At 52.1% G+C, this 15,718-nt stretch overlaps 2 protein-coding genes across 2 annotated transcripts; both read left to right on the top strand.

Moving 5' to 3' along the window:
• The first annotated feature begins 227 nt into the window (after window positions 1-227).
• LOC114793657 (band 3 anion exchange protein-like) lies at window positions 228-6,149 on the top strand. Its single transcript, XM_028985753.1, has 21 exons — window positions 228-354; window positions 1,102-1,191; window positions 1,285-1,340; window positions 2,053-2,135; window positions 2,214-2,260; window positions 2,338-2,503; window positions 2,590-2,725; window positions 2,821-2,884; window positions 2,961-3,003; window positions 3,077-3,261; window positions 3,363-3,570; window positions 3,646-3,846; window positions 3,930-4,078; window positions 4,165-4,359; window positions 4,452-4,697; window positions 4,773-4,862; window positions 4,944-5,110; window positions 5,184-5,425; window positions 5,530-5,699; window positions 5,825-5,998; window positions 6,072-6,149. The coding sequence occupies exons 2-21, from the start codon at window positions 1,165-1,167 to the stop codon at window positions 6,147-6,149; spliced, it is 2,727 nt and encodes a 908-aa protein (XP_028841586.1). The 5' UTR covers window positions 228-354; window positions 1,102-1,164.
• A 1,014-nt stretch (window positions 6,150-7,163) lies between these two features.
• Window positions 7,164-15,694, top strand: LOC114793664 (nucleolar transcription factor 1-like). The gene is made up of 21 exons (XM_028985759.1): window positions 7,164-7,588; window positions 9,378-9,433; window positions 9,694-9,866; window positions 9,954-10,037; window positions 10,115-10,270; window positions 10,344-10,408; window positions 10,488-10,614; window positions 10,697-10,807; window positions 10,891-11,024; window positions 11,106-11,247; window positions 11,324-11,365; window positions 11,442-11,549; window positions 11,631-11,786; window positions 11,878-12,024; window positions 12,097-12,207; window positions 13,216-13,304; window positions 13,385-13,574; window positions 13,661-13,708; window positions 13,789-13,854; window positions 14,016-14,132; window positions 14,210-15,694. The coding sequence occupies exons 2-21, from the start codon at window positions 9,394-9,396 to the stop codon at window positions 14,324-14,326; spliced, it is 2,223 nt and encodes a 740-aa protein (XP_028841592.1). The 5' UTR covers window positions 7,164-7,588; window positions 9,378-9,393; the 3' UTR covers window positions 14,327-15,694.
• The last annotated feature ends 24 nt before the right edge of the window (window positions 15,695-15,718 follow it).

A 15,718-nucleotide genomic window follows, 5' to 3' on the forward strand; every position in this document is an offset into this window, starting at 1 on the left:
GATGATGAGAGGGAATCCCCTTAATGACGGAAGGACTCCAGATGCACTGGATGGATAAAAAAGGCCGCGCCGCTACAGGACTGCTGGGTGGCACCTGACCGCCACGCCCGTCCCCCGTCTCCAGCGGGCTGGGCTGGGGTATCCCTGCGCCAAGGTGGGCAGGGGCGATAGGGGCTGTTTGTCGGCCCTTATCTGCCCGGCGAACCCGGGCCGTGACTCAGCTACGTGTTCGGCGTGGGTGTTCCCTCGGCGCTGCTGCCTTGGGGTTCTTCTAACGGCTCGTCCGGTCACTCGTGCGCTGGGTCCTCCGCCAGACGCTCGCCGCCCGATCCGCTTCTTCACCTGTCGGCTCAGGTAAGGGTGCTTCTTGGTGTGTGTGGATGGGAGGAGGGGTGTGGGTCGAGCGGTTTATTAAGACTGGAGAGCGGTGCCGGTGCAGTAATGAGCGTCAACCATTCACTCGGCTTCCAGTTGGATGGTGGAGCTCCGGGCGTCACTGGTTAACTGACTGGCGGCAGATCATTTCTTACAGCAGGCACGTCTCCAGAAGTTCAGTTCCTCGCGGGATCACCTTCGCTTGTGGTAATTGACGGGATGCGCGTTTCATGGTTTAAAAATTCATTTAACTAGTTATTTGTAGGTGTGTGACCCTAAATATCTGTGAGATTAATATCGCCTTAAGATTACTTTTTTTTATTCATCTGATGCATGGTTTCTACCTAACATTTATGTGAACATCTGAAAGTGGGAGTCAGCATTTTCCACTGGTTCTGGTTCCTTCTCTAAAAAGGAGGTTGAACGCTGGTAAACGTTTAATCGGCTTCTCAGTAGATGGGGGCTCTCAGAAACAAGGGCGTTGCGAGGAGATAAGGCCCCAAACATCTCATGTGCACACAGCGGCGTCAGATCTTCTCTCTGTCTGCCTGGTTCTGAACCAACGGCTCCTGAGACTGATCACCTCAAAGTAAAAAATGAAACGAATAAAACCAAATATGATCATCACACATGGTGGTTCTCCAGAGCCAGGTTTCCCTTTTCACACTGTAATGTAAGGAACTAATGTGTGTGTGTGTGTGTGTGTGTGTGTGTGTGTGTGTACAGGTAATGAGGTAACATTCCACGATTCCAGGACAGGTAGAGAATAGAGAACAGAAACATTCACCGATGGAAGGAGGGCTGACATTTGAAGAGGTGAGAAAAAATATCTCCAACAAAAATGTGACTGAGCATTAAAGCATTTTTTTCAGCTTTTCCCATCATTTTATTATTATTATTTCTCTGCAGGAAAATGAGATGTCCTATGGGGACCACGACTCTCCCTTTCCTTCTCCAATAAACATGTATGTCCTTCATGTATGCCCAGTTTGAACTCCCTTTACATTTTTCCCTGTTTGGCTGTGTATACACATGGACACGTTCGTTCGTTATTCCGGGTTAGTGTTTAAATTTAGATGACAGTTACGACTTATTTCTGTTTCTTGGCAACTTGAGAAACGCCCCTGACCATCCTGATAAGAGGCCTGTAGATTTGGTGGAACCATGACGCCCCCTGGTGGCCACAATTTACAGCATTTACCAGATGTTTACTTATCAGTAGTTACAGGGACAGTCCCCCCCTGGAGACACTCAGGGTTAAGTGTCTTGCTCAGGGACACAATGGTAGTAAGTGGGGGTTAAACCTGGGACTTTGTGGTCTTCTGGTTCAGAGGTGAGTTTGGTGACCTTGTCATTCCCATACAAAAATAATTTGGGTGCTAGTAGCCTAGCGGGTAACACACTCGCCTATGAACCAGAAGACCCAGGTTCAAACCCCACTACCATTGTGTCCCTGAGCAGGACACTTAGCCCTGAGTGTCTCTGGGGGGGGCTGTCCCTGTAACTACTGACTGTAAGTTGCTCTGGATAAGGGCGTCTGGTAAATGCCGTAAATGTAAAAAGAAATAAAAAATCTGCATTAAATCAATGCATTATGGGAGATTTGGGAGATTTGTTTATGTGAGATTTGGGAGACCCTGTGAGTGTTTTATGTCTACCTGTCTGTCCCACCTGCAGGACTCCCCCAGGCTACCAGGGCCAATATGAAGACAGGAGGCAGGAGGAGGATGAGGGCCCCATTTTCACAACAGATCCAGAGGGTGCCAGTAATTCTACAGCTACTACCACACAGAGGCGCACCAGAGTATAAACTGTTCCCTTCTTCTACTCTGTTTCAGCTGCTCTGAATTACAACACCAACGCCACAACCAGAGGAGACTCACAGGTACCAGGACACCTTCATCAACATGGTGTCACAAGCGGAGAAGGACCCACAATTCCTCACTGCGTGCTGTGTTGCAGGCCTACGTCGAGCTGAACGAGCTTCAGGCCGGGGTGTGGCAGGAAACAGGACGGTGGGTGGGCTACGAGGAGAGCTACAACCCCGCCTCCGGCAAATGGGGCTCCTCCCACATCTCCTACCTGACCTTCAAGAGTCTGATTCAGCTCCGCAAGGTCATGGTCAATGGTGAGACCCTGTCTGAACACCAACATGAACCCGTGGTTCGAGGGACGAACCTCGTAATAAAATGTGTTGCTATGGCGACCAAACAGGCGCTGTGATTCTGGATGCCAACGAGAGCAGTCTTGGCGCCGTGGCTCAGAAGGTCGTGGACGAGCTCCTGGCCAAGAGGGAGATCCGTCCCAGCGACTCCGACCTTCTTCTCAAGGCGCTGTGTCAGAAGCGCAGGTACAGCAGCATCTCACCGATGCTCACTAATGAAAGCGTCTCTCTCCTCACGATGAACTGATGGTCCACTCTCCACACCTTCTGTGTTGCTGCAGTCAGACAGAACCCGGACAGACTGGAGGCGGAATTGAGCTGGAGACATTTTCTGTGACCAAGCAGGTACCGGTTTTCACCTCAAGTTCTTCCTTCCAAACTGCGAGTAGGTGAAGTGACGCTCACATTTTGCCTTTTCCAGCGAGACGCTGCCGATAGTCTGGAGGCCTCTGTTGTCCTGGCAGGTATGTTCTGATTGGATGTTCGGAGGTCAGCGCTACTGCCGATAGCTTGTAAAGTCGGGTCTGTGTGCTCTAGGCGCTCTGGAGTTCCTGCAGAAGCCGGTGGTGGCTTTTGTCAGGCTGAAGGAGGCGGCAGTGATGGAGTCGGTTCTGGAGGCTTCTGTGCCCGTGCGCTTTGTCTACGTGCTGGTGGGACCAACACAGAGTGGACTGGACTTCCACGAGAGCGGGCGTGCCATGGGCGCACTAATGGCCGACTGGGTGAGGGTCTATCTATCTACGCAGCTAGAACTCAGGCGTGGCGAAGGTTTTGAGACTTTTCTAGAAGGAGTGCATGAGGACGAAGCCCATCTGTCCAACAGGTGTTCAGCTTGGAGGCATACCTGGCCCAGAGTGACATGGAAATCACCAACGCCATCGCCGACTTCATGGACTGCAGCATTGTGATTCCACCCACGGAGATCCAGGATGAAGCCATGCTTCAGCCGGTCATCGACTTCCAGAAGAGGATGCTTCGTGAGAGACACCGCCCCACTGACATCAGAATTCTCTTTGGACAAAGAGCTAAAGGTCTGTGTAAATGATACCTTCTCCCCACCCTACCCATGTCCACGTGTTGAACTTCTCACTTTTTACTTCATTCAGCTGCCATGCCTGAGGTGCCACGTGAAGACCCCTTGGCCCGCACGGGCTACCCATTCGGTGGTCTCGTAAAGGACATCAAGCGCCGCTATCCCTACTTCATCAGCGACTTTGTGGATGGCCTCAACCCCCAGGTTCTGTCTGCCGTCATCTTCATCTACTTCGCCGCCCTGTCCCCTGCTATCACCTTCGGAGGGCTGCTGGGTAAGCAGCAGAACGGAGAACTGATGGGGCATCCAACGTTCTCTTGAGTTCTGATCCTCTGATGTTTGATATTCTACCCCCAGCGGATAAGACTGAGCACATGATGGGCGTGTCTGAGCTGATGATTGCCACCTGTGTTCAGGGCGTCATCTTCACCTTATTTGCTGCTCAACCGATTCTAGTCATTGGCTTTACTGGACCGCTAATGGTGTTTGAGGAGGCCTTCTTCCAGGTGAGACTTCTTCACTTAACAATCATTCGGTCACCCATCCATTTATTAACATCCTCACATGTTTGACCCTCTCATCCACACACCAGTTCTGCAAAGCCCAGAATGTTGAGTACATTGTGGGCCGTATCTGGGTGGGAATCTGGCTGGTGGTCATTGTGGTGGTCATCATGGCTGTGGAGGGCAGCTTCCTGGTCAGATTCATCTCCCGCTTCACTCAGGAGATCTTCTCCATCCTCATCTCCCTGATCTTCATCTACGAGACGTTCGCCAAGCTACTCAGCGTACATACCAGCCTACGACCATGCAAACAATCATGCAGGAGTTTTCATGCAGTCTTGTCATCTGTATTGTGGGACCTTTTCCTCCATTGTAGATTTTCAAGGCCCACCCCCTGATTCTCAACTACGAGCATCTTAACCACACCCTGGACGACCCATTCCACCCAGTGGTAGAAGTTATGAACGTCACCCATCATGACGGCAACGTGTCTGTCCACCACCAAGTTCGCGAGCGCCCCTATCCCAACACCGCCCTGCTCTCCATGTGCCTGATGTTTGGCTGCTTCTTCATAGCCTTCTTCCTGCGGCAGTTCAAGAACAGCGTGTTCCTTCCCGGACCGGTAAACAGGCCGTTCTGCGAGCACTGGCCTGAGATAAGTATGACACGCCCACTGACTGTCCATTGTGTTGTCCAGCTGCGACGTATGATTGGCGATTTCGGCGTGCCCATTGCCATCTTCTTCATGATCGCTGTGGATATCACAATCGAAGACGCCTACACCCAAGTAAGTGCCACATGAAGAACGTAGCATGAGAAGCACGTGGGGCCATGTATGTGTGATTAACGTTCCGTCCCTCCAAAACAGAAACTGGTGGTGCCCAAAGGTCTGACCGTTTCCAACACCTCCGCTCGAGGATGGCTGATCAATCCCCTGGGCGAGAAGAAGGCTTTTCCCCTCTGGATGATGTTTGGCTGTCTTGTTCCAGCCATCCTTGTCTTCATCCTAATCTTCCTCGAGTCCCAGATTACAACGTGAGTCTTTTTGCAACATGACAATTTAATACGCTTCAGAAATGTGACCTGACGTTATTACTTCACCATCAAGACTTATCGTGAGCAAGCCAGAGCGCAAGATGATCAAAGGCTCTGGATTCCACCTGGACCTTCTGCTGATTGTGGCATTGGGAGGAATATGCTCGGTGTTCGGGATCCCATGGCTCAGCGCTGCGACGGTGAGATCGGTAACCCACGGCAACGCCCTCACCGTGATGAGCAAGGGCCCGAAGCCCGTCATAGAGAAGGTTGTGGAGCAGAGGATCAGTGGCATTCTGGTGGCTGCCTTGGTTGGTGAGTGATTCCCCTCAGTGGACTGGAGCTTCTCAGTAGGTAAAAAAAAAACATGAAATGATCCCCGAATTGTCCTTAGATCAGTTTTTCTCCGGTCTCCTCAGGACTATCCATTCTCATGGAACCCATCCTGAAGATGATTCCCATGACAGCCCTGTTCGGAATTTTCCTCTACATGGGTATCACATCGCTGAGCGGTATCCAGCTTTGGGACCGCATTCTGCTCCTGATCGTGCCCAAGAAGTACCACCCGAGCGACCCATATGCCACCAGGGTAACTCTCCAGAGCTGGTCCTTCACGTCACACGTTATGAAACGTGTCGCTTTTTATACCAGGGCGTATGTGGGTTGCTTTATTCTGATGACCGTGAGATGCTTTCCTCATGTCCACGTACCCAGGTGCCGACCCTGCGGATGCACCTGTTCACCTTGATCCAGGTCGTGTGCCTGGCGGTGCTTTGGATGGTCAAGTCGAGTAAAGCGTCCCTGGCCCTGCCCTTCATCCTCATCCTCACCATCCCCCTGCGCATGTTCATGACGGGCCGCCTGTTCACCGTGATGGAAATGAAATGTGTAAGTGTCCGTTCGTCACTCCGGGCCCGGCGAATTCCGGCTGCTGTCTCACCGCCATCTCCCGTTCCCACAGCTGGATTCAGACGACGCCAAGGTGACGTTCGAGGAGGAGCCGGGACAGGACGTGTACACCGAATCCCCGCTGCCCTGAAGGCCCTGAACACCCTGGAGTCATCTTTCATATTTGGCTTTGTAAGCCGCAGTAGCCTTTTACCGAAACTCTCAGTATTTTCCATCGTGAGGACCGCCTTAAACACTGTCATCACGAAGTTCACTGTTTAGAATTTACTAATAATAACTTTATCATTTTTGTATACTTTAGAAGTGAGTTCCGTGTTTTAATTTGAAATGGGAATGAATGTTTTAGCTTTGCTCATAATTTACCTTCAGTCGTGTGATCATGAAATCGAATGTTCGAAAGAACATCATACATATTTTAGACCTTATGGAGCCAGTTTTAGTTGGTGTGTGAATGAAACTACTGCTGGTTGTATATATTTCAGCTCATCGGGGGGAAATGGACGCCTGCTCTGTATTTTTATACCTGTGTGCCTGATCAGAATAACTGTTGCTTTTCAATAAAGAGATTTGCCCCTCAGTCTGATCAATATTTCAATATTAATATGAAACATGCCGTGTGTAGAGAGAAGAGACAGAAAATAACAGGATATGGAGGAAAGTGATTTGTTTTAATAAAGTAAGAAACTTTTCTGATTTTATTCTAACCCCCACAATGAAAGAGTTTTAGTTGCTGTGTGAATGAAACTACTGCTGGTTGTATATATTTCAGCTCCTCGGGGGAAATGGACGCCTGCTCTGTATTTTTATACCTGATCCCGGATCAGAGTAAATGTTGCTTTTTAATAAAGAGATTTGCCCCTCAGTCTGATCAATATTTCTATATTAATATGAAACTGGCTGTTGTTAATATGAACGTGTGTGTGTGGAGAGAAGAGACAGAAAAAATCCGGGTATGTTGGAAGGTGATTTGACACTTTTCTGATTTTATTCTAAGCCCCATAATGAAAGCGAGTTGACGGTGAAGAGTCAACACGTGTCCCCGCCGCCTGGATCAGGGCGCCGGGCGGCCGCCCGCCTTGATTGGATGATGGGAGCGACGCCCACAAACAGACAAGGTGGAGTGGAGAGAAATTACATGGCGAGAAAAAATGTGGCTGTCAAACGGACTTAGTTGTAAAAGGAAGAAGTGAAGCCGCGGAAGGAGCGTCCGGGCCCCGCATCGCGGGCGGTGCCGGCGGCCGGGGCCGGAGATACGGGCGCCGCCGCCGCCGCTCCGTCCCCGCCGGAGAGAGTAAAAACGCGGACGAGCGACTCCGGGAGGAGCGGCGGCCGGAGCGGCAGGGCTGAGTGGGATGGAGGCGGGGGAAGTTCCCGTCTCTGCGGGGACTGGAACTCCAGCGCCATGGACCGACGGCGCAGTGCTGGCGGACGTTCAATCCTCCCCCCGCTCCACAAGCGGCTCCGCGCACGGAGCGACAGGTCGAGCCCCGCCGCCTCCCGCCGCGAAAAGACCCGGGGCGACGCGCCGACGCGGATCGCAGCCCCGCCGCCCTCGCGTTCGCTGCTCGGGTGAGTTTCGGGTGGAATCGGGACGGTGGGGGTCGTGCGTTCCGGAGGTCGCCATACCCGAATTTCTAGTCCCGCGGCTCGGGCGAAGGGAGGAACGTGGTGCCGCCTTCTCCGAAAAACGAACCGCGGCGACCGCGGTGAAAACGTCGCGGAATAACGCGGGTTAGAGAGTCGCGGGGGACGCCCGGTGCTTCTTTGTACCCGCCCGGTCGACATTTACATTTCCGCGGAAGGCGACTCTCCATGAGGCAGCAGCCGGGGGAGCAGCAGCCGCCCGCCCGCAGTTAACCGACAGGGAGCAGGTCGGGTAAATCTCCCCGCCACACGCCGCGGACAGACGGACGGACGCAGCGCAGCCGCCCAGGTGGGTCTCCCGCGTCCGGCGAGCCGAGCCGAGCCGCCGAAAGGCGCCTTTTCCCGTCTCGCTCGGCCGCCGCCGCCGCCGGGCTCCGCGGTTCCAGCATGGCGGCTCCACGGCCGTCGTCACGCCAGCGTGCTGCCCGCCGTCTCGGACGGAGCGTTTCCTCCCCGTCTCTGACGCGAATCCGTGCGGGAAAGCGCCGAGCGACGCGGCGCCGCGCGTCATTTTCCGCGGCGAGCTCGTCCGGCGGGTCGGTCGCTGCGCTGCGCGACGGTTTACGGTTTTTTTTTACGCGGGGCGACGGGGCGACTTCCAGGGCTTTGAAGCGGCCACACAATACGCCGCCGTACGGACCCGACCGAGGCGACGCGCCGGCGCCTTTTCACGGTGAGATCGGGCGAGGCGTCCCGGGCCGCCGCTCCGGGCGCCTTTTCGTCGTGTTTTATATGAAAAGTGTCGTTTTCGTCGTGTTTTTATATATTTTTTTTAAAAGTCGTTTTTTCGGAGGCGGCGGTCCAGCCGGTTCCAGCCGCCCGCCTGTAAGGTCACCGCGCAGGTCGCGTCGCCGCGTTCGGCCTCCGCGGCTTTAATCTGTTCGAAACGCCGTATTTGGTGTACCGCCGCAGCGCCTTTTTTCCGTTTCCCCGCGGCCGCGGGTGTTTTTCCGAGCCGCGACGCGAGTGGTGAACGGCCGCCGTCCACGACGCTCCGGCAGGCTCGACCCGGGCCGCTCCTTTGTTCTTATTTCATGTATAATTGAAATCCGTGCCATTTTCTGTGCAAATTTGGTGGTAATTCGCGCCGTTTCTCCGGACGGGTTCCCCGGTCGTGGAGCTGCTGGAAGCGGTTCTTTGTTGAACGAGGAGTAAAATTTGACGTTTTTTGCTTCGTGTACGGGCGGCGTGTCGAATTTAGCGTGTAAACTCGTGTTTTTGGAGCCTGTGCTCGGTCGTCCTCTCGGACGGAGAAAAAAAAAAAAACCACCACCGACGGCTCCACAAAGCCAGGCGGGGGTCGAGCTGCAGACGCGCCGCCATGACACCTTCCAGCCCGCCTCGCAGCCGCGAAATGGCGCTGGGCGCCGGACGACGTAACCCCGGCGGCGGACCGTCGTCCCCGGTCGGTCGGCTGTCCGTCCGCTTCCTCTCCCCGTCCGCCCGCACCGAGCCGCGTCCCACCGGGAGAAGGACCGAGTCCCGCCGCGACGCCTCGCTGCCCCTGCCGGGTTCGGGAGACTCGGCTCCGGCGGAGGGCGGCGTGTCGAGCGCCACCATTTCACGGCGCCGTTTAACACACACGCACAGGCGTTTATTCACGATGACGGTGCATCCATCTACCGGGGCGTTCAAAAAATCCATATGCTGCACAATTAAAAAGACAAAAACACTTAAACATTTCACAATAACGCTGTTTTACCTTTTAAATTAGATAAAGAAGAAAGCAGATGATGAATGGAGACATGGATGCTTCTACTAAAGACAAAGGTGAGATCGTTATTTCGTCATCTGATTAGTCATTCATTTGTATAATTTAACACATTCTCGTCATTAAAGTGCTGATTGTCTTAAAAAAAAATAAAATAAAAATGCTAAACTAAATAAATATTCACCATGAAATAATAAATTCAAACTTGGAAAGGACTGGAGAGTAAAACCGGGATTGAGATGTAATATTCATGTTGGTGCAGGAACATGGTGCTTTTTAAATGTTTTAGTTTGGGTTTTTTTTTTTTTTTTTTTCCCAGAATGGGCCCAGGATGACCTGCTCAAACTTCTGGATGCCATGAAGGTGAACCTCCCCCCGAAGGACGTAGCCAAGTACAAGACGTCCGAGTCGCACCTGGACTGGGGGAAGGTGGCCTTCAGCGCCTTCTCAGGAGAGATGTGCAAGCAGAAGTGGCAGGAAGTGTCACGAGAGGTCCGTCTCCCTGCACTTCTAGAAATTTCCATTTTGCCCGTCATTTTGCGTTCCTTAAACCAGCTGTTGTTCTTCCGTCCAACGCAGATCCGCAAGTTCCGCACGTTAACAGAACTGATCGTAGACGCCCAGGACTACATCAAGAACCCGTACAAGGGGAAGAAACTGAAGGTAGGTTTTTCGAGGACGAAGATGCGGTCTGTAGAATATTCGGTACACGTTTGACCTTTGGCCTCGCCGCTCCACAGAAGCACCCAGACTTTCCCAAAAAGCCCCTGACGCCGTACTTCCGCTTTTTTATGGAGAAACGAGCGAAGTACGCCAAGCTTCACCCGGAAATGAGCAACCTGGACCTAACGAAAATCCTTTCCAAGAAGTACAAGGAGCTGCCGGAGAGGAAGAAGGTGGGCAGGATTTTTGCCGCTTGTGTTTTGTCTGAAACGTTCTTTGCTAACTGGACATTTGTTGTGTCTTCAGGCCAAATACGTGCAGGACTTCGTCAGGGACAAGGAAGTGTTTATGCAGAGCATGATGAAGTTCAAGTAGGAAGACGCTGTTTTTATCCCGGAGATATTATACCGCGTACCTGCCGTGTTATAATTTTCTCGTGTCTGAATGTAGAGAGCAGCATCCAGACCTGCTGGAGAACATGTCCAAGAAGGGCTCCAATGTCCCCGAGAAGCCCAAGACGCCGCAGCAGCTGTGGTACAACCACGAGAAGAAAGCCTTCCTGAAGACCCACCCGGACGTAAGTCTCTGCCCCCACCTGGCCATTCGTCGAGGGGGTCGGTGGTGGGCGGAGACTGACTGACCGACTGATCTGTGTCCAGGCAACAACCAAAGACATCAAGGATAATTTGGGGAAGCAGTGGACGCAGCTGCTGGACAAGAAGAGGCTGAAGTGGATCGGCAAGTCGCTGGAGCAGCAGAAACTGTACGAGGTAATGTCCTGTGTCTCTTGTGGGACATCGTCCAGCTGCTACGTCGCGTGCCGTCTCCTCTGATTTGTCCTCTGTTGCCGTAGGGGACGATGCGGGAGTTCATCCAGCAGCACCCGGAGCTCAACATGACCGAGGGCGACATCGTGAAGTCCACGCTGACCAAGGCTGAGCGGCAGCTGAAGGACAAGTTTGACGGCCGGCCTGACAAGCCTCCTCCGTGAGTTTGACTGTGGTCTCCTGGTGGACGCCGCGGCGCTCGGCTCCTGTGTTCACGCCGTTCCTCCCTCTGCGCGTGCAGGAACGGCTACTCCATGTTCTGCGCGGAGCTCATGCCCAGCATGAAGGACGTCCCGAGTACGGAACGCATGGTCATGTGCAGCCAGAGGTGGAAGCAGCTCCGGCAGGTTGAGAAGGACGCCTACCAGAAACGCTGCGAGCAAGTGGGTAGATGCTGACGTGGGGACGTTTCTTCAGGTTCTCTTCAGAATTTATATCTCTTCTTTCTTCGGTTTTCAGAAAAAGAAAGAATACGAGGTGGAGATGAACCGGTTTTTACTCGTAAGTGTTTGATGGTCCTCATCACATCACGCTCTACTTGCTTATCCTTCGTTAACAAGCGCGTCTCGCTCTGCAGAGTCTGTCCGAAGAAGAACAGCAGAGGGTTCTGGGAGAAGAGAAGATGCAGGGCTTCAAAAGGGGAGCCGGTAGCCCCGCCTCCAAAAAGAGGAGCACCAAAGCCAAGGTCAGTGCGGCAGGAGATGTTCTGTGTCTGTGAAGATGTCTTTTCTTCTCTGTTCCTCATCCCGGACCCGTCTGTAACCAGACAAACCCCGAAAAGCCCAAGCGGCCCATCTCCGCCATGTTCATCTTCGCCGAGGAGAAGCGGCCCAAGCTGCAGCAGGAGCGGCCCGACCTGTCCGACAGCGAGCTGACCAGGATGCTGGCGCGCATGTGGTACGAGCTCTCCGACAAGAAGAAGGTATGAGGGACGCTGCCTTGGCTTCAGGAGAGGAGATGAAGGCTTTTTTATAACAACAAAAAAAAAAATGTTGAATTCTTCTGCCCTGTAGGAGAAATACAAAAACCTGGAGGCGGTTCTGAAGGCCGAGTCTGAGAAACGCGAACAGGAAGAGAAGAACCGGCTGCCTGAACCGCCTAAAACCGCGCAGGACATCTGGCAGCAGACGGTCATTGGTGACTACCTGGCGAAGTACAAGGTGTGGCCCAGTTCCATATGAATACTCAGTCGGAGAGGCGAAACCTCCTAAATGTCCTAAACCCCTCTTTAGAATGACAGGCCAAAGGCCCAGAAGGCCATGGAGGTCACCTGGAACACCATGGAGAAAAAGGAGAAGATCATGTGGATTAAGAAGGCCGCCGAGGACCAGAAGCGATACGAGGTGTGTGCAGGTTCCACGTAGGGCTGCAAACAGGAGAGATTGTGATTATATTGGAATATAAAATATCTGCGAGAGCACAGAGAGCAGAAGTCCCAGTCACACACACACACATATATATAATAGAAATAAAATCATATAAAAATACTGCAGAGCCATTAGAGAAAATAAGAGCACCGCGTGTCGGTGCCGGATCTGGACCACGCCCCGATCGGTTCCGCAGTTTGGAATCCTGGAGGGACTGCATGATAAATGCTGCGCTGGTTCATATTTTTTTTTTAAATATTGTCGGACTGTTTGATTTAAACTCGACCGCTGAATACAGAATGTTATATAACCGCTCGCGTCACACCCGGTACGTCTGGGTGTGAATTTGTAGTACGCGTGTTGCGGAACGAGCAGAACGGCCTGTGGCGCTCGACGTATTCAATTCTGCACTCGCCGGTGGACGTGTTGGGATGTTCCGGAATGGCGGGGACTGAGAAGTGTGTTCCTACCGGTCACAGCATGCTGTGAACTTGTGTGTACGTGGGCTGACACGACCAAACTGTGTAGTTTTCTCACCGTTTACCGACTGACTAAACTGAGAGCGGCTGCTCTCATTCTCACCTCATCGGTGTTCCGGCCTGTCGGGGAGTGCCGGGTCGAGCTTGCTCGGAATTTCCGGGCTATACTCCTATCCTTTCCGTACGATTCGCCGCTTGTAAGTTTGTTTTGGTGAGTGGTTCGTTTTTTGCTGGTTCGGGTTCGGCGACCGCCGATACAACGTATATAAAACCGTAGTGCTAACTCGGGGTATTTATTATCGCAGGGGGTTTATTACATTTCGCAGGGTTCTATCCGAACCCTATATTCCGATTTTGTTCGCCATTCGAAGCCACACCCACCCGTACGACAGCGCTGCGCTCTTAAAGCAGGTCACCCCAGCTCAGCTGGGAACGGATACGGAGTCGGGCGCCGAGCGGTTCCTATATAGTTCAATTGACACCTCCACCCTCTCTCCACCCTCAGCGAGAACTGAGTGACATGCGGACCCCGCCCGTCCCAGCCGCCTCGGGGAAGAAGATGAAGTTCGACGGGGAGCCCAAGAAGCCGCCATCGTACGTGTTTTAATGTTTCTGTGATTCAGGGGGGCGGATCTTCCTCTGTCAAACCCTGACCTTTGACCCCCTATGAGCAGAAACGGCTACCAGAAGTTCTCCCAGGAGATGCTGTCCAACGGGGAACTGAACCACCTGCCAATGAAGGAGCGGATGGCCGAGATCGGCGGCCGCTGGCAGCGCCAGCCGCTGAAGGAGAAGGAGCGCTACAAGAAGATCGCCGAGGAGAAGCAGAAGCAGTACAAAGTGCAGATGGAGCAGTGGCTGTCGGTGAGGAAGTCCTCTGAAAAGTGACGGATCTTTTTCCCATAAAGGTGGAGCTCGGATGGTAATGACTCTCGCTTCCTTGTTCTCAGAGCTTGTCCTCGCAGGAGAGAAACGCCTACAAAGAATACATATCGCAGGTAATCCAGCCCGCCCAATCAGAGCGTCCCTTTCTATTCGCGTTCGGGTGAAAATGAAACGTATTTCTCCCGCCTCGCAGAAGAGAAAGAGCACGGCGAAGCCTGGAGGCCCCAACGCCAAGGTGAAGGCGAAGGCGTCGAAAATGGTGAGTTACGTTAATGTACCCGCATATCTTCATCATTTTAGTTATTTTGGTGAGTTCGACCTTTTTTTCCCCAGAGAACATACAAGGTCATGAAAATTTGCCTTAGAGTAACTGTGAAGGAAATAGTTTTCAAAAAAATGTGCTCCGGCCCTTTTCACCAGGATTCTGAGGATGAGGAGGAAGAAGAGGAGGAGGATGATGATGATGACGACGACGACGATGACGAAAAGGAGTCTGAAGACTCTTCTAGTGAAGATGATAGCGATGATGATGATGATGTGAGCTTCATTAACAAGTTATTGTAAACATTTTTGGGTGTTGTTTTGATTAACTTTGATTAATTTGATTTTTATAGAATGATGAGGATGACGATGACGACGACGACGATGATGATGAAGAGACAGAGGACAAAGAGAACAAGTCAGAAAGCAGCAGCAGCTCCCACGACTCGTCCAGCTCTGACTCGGACTGATTCGGAGTGACTGAGAGCAGCACCAAGCTGAGCCATGAGAAGAGGGCGTGTCCTGCGCCCGTCCTGTTCTCCTCCAGCCACCGGGGGGCGCTCTCCCCACCGCCGCGTCCAGCTTTATTTTAATCTCCTTTTAACCCCTCGCCAGGTTCTTATATCACACAAACCAAACCGCTCAAGCTGAGGATGGAGGACGCCTGCCACACCCACCCAACCCCACCTGGCCCCGCCCACCGCTTCTTTTTGAGCCAAAGAACCTGTCTGTCCACTTGGTCAATTTCGGAGTTGCAGGGGACCAAATAATTGCACTCTTTACGTTTTTATTTCTCATGATGGTCCTGCTCTCTGGTTCTCTCTCCTGTTCGTTTTCTGATGTGTTTTGGTTCTTGTTGATGTGGTATCTTCAGGAAAATTGAAGCCATTTTTGAATGTTGTGGAACAGACCACCAGTCATGGCTCGTCTCATTTCTTTCAGTTGCCTGGACTTGGCTGTTGGGGTTCAAAAAAATACATTTGGGGGATTTTAGTTTTCTCCTTTTTTCTCTCTAGATGTTCTGTAGATGGCTGAGGTGTTTCAGTTGGGTTCCTTCAGTGTGCAGTTAGTTTGTTCCACTGGCCTCTGAAGTGATGAAATCCCACAACGAATCCGGGCTCCGTATCTTCCATCCAACCACAGTTTTATCCTCTCTTCTTATTTCCATGCTGCATAGATGAGTATTTATCTGTTTATTACCTCCTCAGTTCCACCTCCCCTTTTATTGCTGTGCACTTATGAAACAACATCATAGGAGCCCCACCCGTTAAACGTCCCCACATCCACCCTTTACAGAGCAGGGAATTCTGCACACCAGCTTTGTGAATGTAGACAAGCAACATTGTTTTTCAAATTCTCCATTGGCTGCCAGCGGGGTGTGGCTGGGGGGAGGAGCCCCAAATGTGACCGAGGCCGCCGCCCACCTCGCGCCCGAAGCCGAGCTGGCGGTGTTCATTACTTGATTCTAACGAGGGGGTCCGGGGTCAAAGCTGTTGTAAGGTATCTGTAAATACGGCTTTTTTTGTATCGAGTGAAATTTTAGTTTAATTTGTACATTTTATTTAGCTACGCCTTCCACAGGTACTAGCTGTGGCCAGTGAGTTGAGTGTTCTGTCTGTTGCTCCGGAGGGGGACGTGTTCTTCATTTTATCCCTTTTTAGTTCTGATGCCCCCTCCCCATGTTTGTTGATTTGTAGAAACGGGAAAAAAAAAGTGAACAAACCAGGCTTTACAGATTTGTACTGCAGACAATTTAAAAATTTGGATGTTTTGTATAGCAAGAGGTGTTCTATTGTCCCGGAAATTTACCATGTGGGCAAATAAACTGTCTTTAACAAGGAAAAGGCCTCCAGCGTCCTTTC

Source organism: Denticeps clupeoides, chromosome 7, assembly GCF_900700375.1.
Source record: "Denticeps clupeoides chromosome 7, fDenClu1.1, whole genome shotgun sequence".
In the NCBI taxonomy this organism is placed as follows: domain Eukaryota; kingdom Metazoa; phylum Chordata; class Actinopteri; order Clupeiformes; family Denticipitidae; genus Denticeps; species Denticeps clupeoides.

Excerpts from the sequence above, each read along its gene's own strand:
- LOC114793657 (XM_028985753.1), top strand. The coding sequence starts at position 1,165 with ATGGAAGGAGGGCTGACATTTGAAGAG. Across the intron at positions 1,341-2,052 it reads TTTCCTTCTCCAATAAACAT|GACTCCCCCAGGCTACCAGG; the intron begins GTATGTCCTTCA and ends TCCCACCTGCAG. Across the intron at positions 5,700-5,824 it reads GCGACCCATATGCCACCAGG|GTGCCGACCCTGCGGATGCA; the intron begins GTAACTCTCCAG and ends CCACGTACCCAG.
- LOC114793664 (XM_028985759.1), top strand. The coding sequence starts at position 9,394 with ATGATGAATGGAGACATGGATGCTTCTACTAAAGACAAAG. Across the intron at positions 11,366-11,441 it reads AGATGAACCGGTTTTTACTC|AGTCTGTCCGAAGAAGAACA; the intron begins GTAAGTGTTTGA and ends CTCGCTCTGCAG. Across the intron at positions 12,025-12,096 it reads ACTACCTGGCGAAGTACAAG|AATGACAGGCCAAAGGCCCA; the intron begins GTGTGGCCCAGT and ends ACCCCTCTTTAG.